Source organism: Morone saxatilis, unplaced genomic scaffold, assembly GCF_004916995.1.
Source record: "Morone saxatilis isolate NCDOM2014 unplaced genomic scaffold, NCSU_SB_2.0 Contig0, whole genome shotgun sequence".
Lineage (NCBI taxonomy): Eukaryota > Metazoa > Chordata > Actinopteri > Moronidae > Morone > Morone saxatilis.
Window position 1 is genome coordinate 11,368,214 of NW_023339650.1, and position 4,977 is coordinate 11,373,190.

The following is a 4,977-nucleotide window of genomic DNA, read 5'->3' on the forward strand; positions in this document are numbered from 1 at the left end:
CTCACGCTGCCCTCCTGTGTGTGTGTGTGTGTGTGTGTGTGTGTGTGTGTGTGCGATGGTAAGTGGAGGTAGAGTTTTTCTCCCATTCATAACTACTGAGCAATTAATGCTCTTCGCTATGGCAACAGTTGCTGTCAAAACATGTCGTGCCATGACTAGCCAGTGCTGGAATAATGTTTCTGCCTGAGAATGGGATTGAGGGTGTTATTAAGAGCTTTTAAAGATAATTGACACCAATAAAGAGGTGAATTTGCTCCTTTTTAATTGATTGACTCTTGTGTTTCTTACTTTATGTTCCCTCTCATCCTTTTATTTCTTTGCCTCTTTCTTATGCTTCGTCATCTGCTGCTCTGCCCTAGACTCTTTGTCGCCCCGTCTGTCTACTCCTGTATCTTAACCCTTTTCCTCTTCTTGCCCCCTATTTCCCGTCCAGGTCTCCCACCATCAGAGACATGGTGGTGCGCTGTATAGCCCAGATGGTTAACTCCCAGGCAGCGAACATCCGCTCAGGCTGGAAGAACATTTTCTCTGTCTTCCACCTTGCTGCTTCTGACCAGGATGAAAGCATTGTAGAGCTGGCCTTTCAGACCACCGGCCATATCGTCAGTAAGTCCAACACACACACACACACACCACACACACACACCACACACACACACACACACCTAAGAACAGTGTAATAACATAAATGACAAACCGATTAATTTTGTTAACCGGTCACATTCATCTTGTGGTCATCAGATTCTGATCTTGTTCTTTCTCTCTATATTTCCTTTTCATCTTTTGTTATCTCCCTCCACCCATCCCCTCTCCTATCCTGCCTTAATCTCCCGTCTGTCCATCTCCCAGCGAATGTATTTGAAAAGCACTTTGCGGCCACCATCGACTCCTTCCAGGATGCTGTTAAGTGTCTGTCAGAGTTTGCCTGTAATGCCTCCTTCCCAGACACCAGCATGGAAGCCATCCGCCTCATCCGACACTGCGCCAAATACGTCTCAGAGAGACCACAGGTCAGTATCAGTCACTGATTTGCACAAAACAGTTCTTACTGTAAAGGTGCCATAACTGTGCAATACATTAAATACACCATACATATTTGGATACGGGTTGGTTTGTTAAAGCGGGAAAACATGAGATAAAGCTATGGTTATGATAGGATTAGGAATATTGTAATGTACTGTATATATGAATAGATTTACCTCTCAGTAACATCTAAAGATTGGCAGAATATGAAAGCGGAATATTAAAATCTGTATAGTACAGGATTAATTAATTTGCAGTCGTGCAGTAGTATATCTACCTCATGTCTAATGACATCATCCAGTGTGTATCAAAAGGTGCCTTTACTGGTACAGCTTTGGCATGTTACTATAATATATTTTCTCGTATAGTGCGTATCAGGGCAACACATTGTATGTACGGAAATATGTTAATTCTCCCCTGAGGCATAAATGATACAGTAGTGAACATGTCTTATTTCTCTGGCAGGCCTTCAAAGACTACACCAGTGATGACATGAATGTAGCGCCTGAGGACCGCGTGTGGGTGCGGGGGTGGTTCCCCATTCTCTTCGAGCTCTCCTGCATCATCAACCGGTGTAAGCTGGATGTCAGGACCAGGTACGCTTGGGTTCACTTTCAGCCTGATAAGTCAGGGCATCATTAAAGGCATACAATTGGATATATGAACAGATGATAAAGACAAGCACTGTGTTCTGTACAGCCCTGCTACAAATCTAAAATGTCAGCTGTAGTACCATGGAAGGGATAAATATGAATGTGTGTGTGTGTGTGTATTTCCCAGGGGGCTGACAGTGATGTTTGAAGTGATGAAGACCTACGGGCACACCTTTGAGAAACACTGGTGGCAAGACCTGTTCAGAATTGTCTTCAGGATCTTTGACAACATGAAGCTGCCTGAGCAACAAACTGAGGTACAAAACAGTAGTCTCAACAGCTTGTTGTAAATTAATGTAATACATATCAAAATACAACCTCTAAGCTGCAGTATTGTGTTGTAGTTTTTGTTGTCATGTTGATAGAAAAAATATATATATCTCACCGAGGTTGTGTTGCCCCCTCAGAAAGCAGAGTGGATGACCACCACCTGCAACCACGCACTTTACGCCATCAGTGATGTCTTCACCCAATACTTTGAGTCTCTCAATGACGTCCTGCTGGATGACATTCTGGCTCAGCTCTACTGGTGTGTGCAACAAGGTGAGCACCCAGTAGAACCTGTCTATCTCCTGTCTTATTTTTCTTTACGACGAGTATCTTTCTGGGATCTCTGAGTTGAATTTGTGTGCAGAGTTAGGGTCCAAACAGGCATGAGGACAGTTACTGGCATTAACCTTGACTTGGGCTTGGCTGCAGTGACAGAACTTAAAGATTGCCTCTGAGCTTTTGTGCGCCGCATCAATACTGGACTCATCACTTTATAAAAAGACAAAGGTTAAGCAAATAATCAAAAAACGCTTTAAGTATTTTGGGGTTGTTTATTGGAAAATAAAGATAAAAAGGCACAGATCTCAGTAGGCTTTATATATATCGATACAGCTTACCTTTTTTTAATTTACCCTTCCCTTGTCTCTCCCTCCTCCTCCCCCTCCTCCTCTCCTTCATCTGTGTGTCTGTAGATAATGAGCAGCTTGCCCGTTCAGGCACCAACTGTCTAGAGAACGTGGTCATCCTGAATGGAGAGAAATTCTCCCTGGAGACCTGGGACAAGACGTGTAACTGCATGCTGGACATCTTCAAGACCACCATCCCACATGCGTAAGCTGCTGCGCTCAATACAAAAGCACATTCTCATCTAAGTCAGAAAACAAGCCATGAAACAGGCTTAGTTTAGTCACTATAAATCAAAGTGATAAATGGAAAATACAATTTAAATCTTACTCGATTTGCAAGGAATTTCTTGTGTAATCGGATTTCTTTGAAATAAAAACAAAACAGACATTTAAAAAGAAATGGAAATATCAATCAACAGATACTTTTAACCAAATTAAGACTTTGTTTAGCTTGATGGATTTTCTAGCTCAGGTTATTGTCTAGCCTGGAAGTTCTCGTTCTGTCCAAGAATAAATTAGATTTAGTGAGTAAACTATTTTTCAGGCTGTTAACATGGAGACCAGCAGGAGCAGAGGGAGAACACCTGACAACACAGAGCCTGTCAGACAAACAGCTGGTGAGGAAATACAGTATTTTTCAGTTTTGAGTGTGAATGAGTCACTGTTTGTTTTGGTACTTTTCGGAGAATTTATTGCTAGGAAACAAACTATTAATCTTTTTTTCACACAGTTGTCATTTCTCACAGTTATACACACATACTGACTTCTTATAATGTTAAATACTGTGTATACATATGCTTGCAGTAACTATGCCCACTTTGCTCTTAGGACTCCATTTCCCAGAAGTCAGTGGATATTCAGTCCCGCTCTGACGACCAGCACTCCATCAGCAGCGCTGATAGGATTGCCACGGAGAACCGTCGGCAGAGTCAGTATAGCTTAGCCTCAGGCATGTGCGAGGACGGCTCCAGGAACAGGACCCCAGCAAGTAAGCCTGTCGCTTTACTCGGAGGCTGACGGCGAGTGTTTTTGTGTGTGCATGTGTTCTGATGTAAGTTTACCTGTATGTTCCACAGAGGTCCAGGAGCAGCGCCTATTTGCTGCTTTGCTGATAAAGTGTGTCGTGCAGCTGGAGCTGATCCAGACTATCGATAACATCGTGTTTTTTCCCGCCACCAGTAAGAAGGAAGATGCTGAGAACTTTGCTGCTGCTCAGGTACGAATGTTGCTCTGAAATAGAAACAGAACCAGTTGTCAGTGGTTTTGTTTAGAAGTCTTAGACCCTACCTCTCCTTGAAGTCTTTTTCTGTATTTCTGCGCTATGTGATTAAACTCAGTAATAATCTCTCATGTGTTGTCTTTTTAAAGAGGGATGCTGTGTATGCAACAGACGTCCCAGTGGAGACCCAGGACCAGGGGATGTATCGCTACCTGACCTCAGAACAGCTCTTTAAGCTTCTGGACTGCCTGCTGGAGTCACACTGCTTTGCCAAGGCTTTCAACTCCAACAACGAGCAGAGGACCTTACTGTGGAAAGCAGGTAGAGCAAGAAAGTTCGACTGTGATTAGCACTTTACCTCAGGCTGCGTTGTGTCATAATAGAAAAAAATTCAATGGCTGTGACTGTACCTGTAACTGTGTGCATCTTTATGTGTGTTTAAGGTTTCAAAGGAAAGTCGAAGCCCAACCTGTTGAAGCAGGAGACCAGCAGCCTGGCGTGTGGCCTGCGCATCCTGTTTCGCATGTACACCGACGAGAGCCGCCAGGACGCCTGGGAGGAGGTCCAGAGACGGCTGCTCAAGTAAGGAACAAAAATGTGACGCATTCATATCCCACAGCAACTAAGGATCCTAGTGGAATCTGAGACTTACACCTACTCAGCCACCTCCATTGACATCAAAAGTGATTTTACCAACAGCCTGACACTCATCAGTGCAGTTAACCTTTAAGCGCCCCTGTGAGTGAACCACAGTCTGCCCCCAGAAAATGATTGAAGTACACAGAGATGCGTTTGTCAATTACCACCACATAAGAAGCTGTCGCAGTGCAGAAACCCTGGACAGGTTAAACTACTGATCTTTATAATGGTTCCTGTTGTGCTGCTTATTGTCATTGCACTAATGATGCTGTCTGCAGAGTACACTTCTCCTGCTAAACATATGTTAAGAGACAGTTGGAACAGTTGGAATTTATGTGTGCATATGCCTAAAAATATGCTCTCAATTTGACTGAATTCAGGAACTAATGGGATGTTTTGTTTTTGGTAGTTTGCAATGGAAACATGATGAATGCATTCAGAACAAAACAAAAACTCTGCTTGAATAAAGTGGTTTTAGTAATTTAATTAGATTAGGGATTTTTGGTCTGATTATGTTTAGGATTTCGAAAGTTCATTCTACTTTTTC

At 43.0% G+C, this 4,977-nt stretch overlaps 1 protein-coding gene across 4 annotated transcripts in view; it reads left to right on the plus strand.

Annotated features, from left to right (window-relative positions):
• arfgef1 (ADP-ribosylation factor guanine nucleotide-exchange factor 1 (brefeldin A-inhibited)) overlaps window positions 1-4,977 on the plus strand; it is a 50,186-nt gene that overhangs the window by 41,973 nt on the left and 3,236 nt on the right. For all 4 annotated transcript variants that reach the window (XM_035670063.1, XM_035670222.1, XM_035670298.1 and 1 more), the window contains 11 exons: window positions 434-606; window positions 850-1,010; window positions 1,489-1,619; window positions 1,804-1,933; window positions 2,084-2,219; window positions 2,639-2,777; window positions 3,117-3,189; window positions 3,401-3,560; window positions 3,649-3,788; window positions 3,941-4,112; window positions 4,235-4,373. In XM_035670063.1, coding sequence (XP_035525956.1) covers window positions 434-606; window positions 850-1,010; window positions 1,489-1,619; window positions 1,804-1,933; window positions 2,084-2,219; window positions 2,639-2,777; window positions 3,117-3,189; window positions 3,401-3,560; window positions 3,649-3,788; window positions 3,941-4,112; window positions 4,235-4,373 — 1,554 coding nt within the window. The remainder of the gene's footprint in view (window positions 1-433; window positions 607-849; window positions 1,011-1,488; window positions 1,620-1,803; window positions 1,934-2,083; window positions 2,220-2,638; window positions 2,778-3,116; window positions 3,190-3,400; window positions 3,561-3,648; window positions 3,789-3,940; window positions 4,113-4,234; window positions 4,374-4,977) is intronic.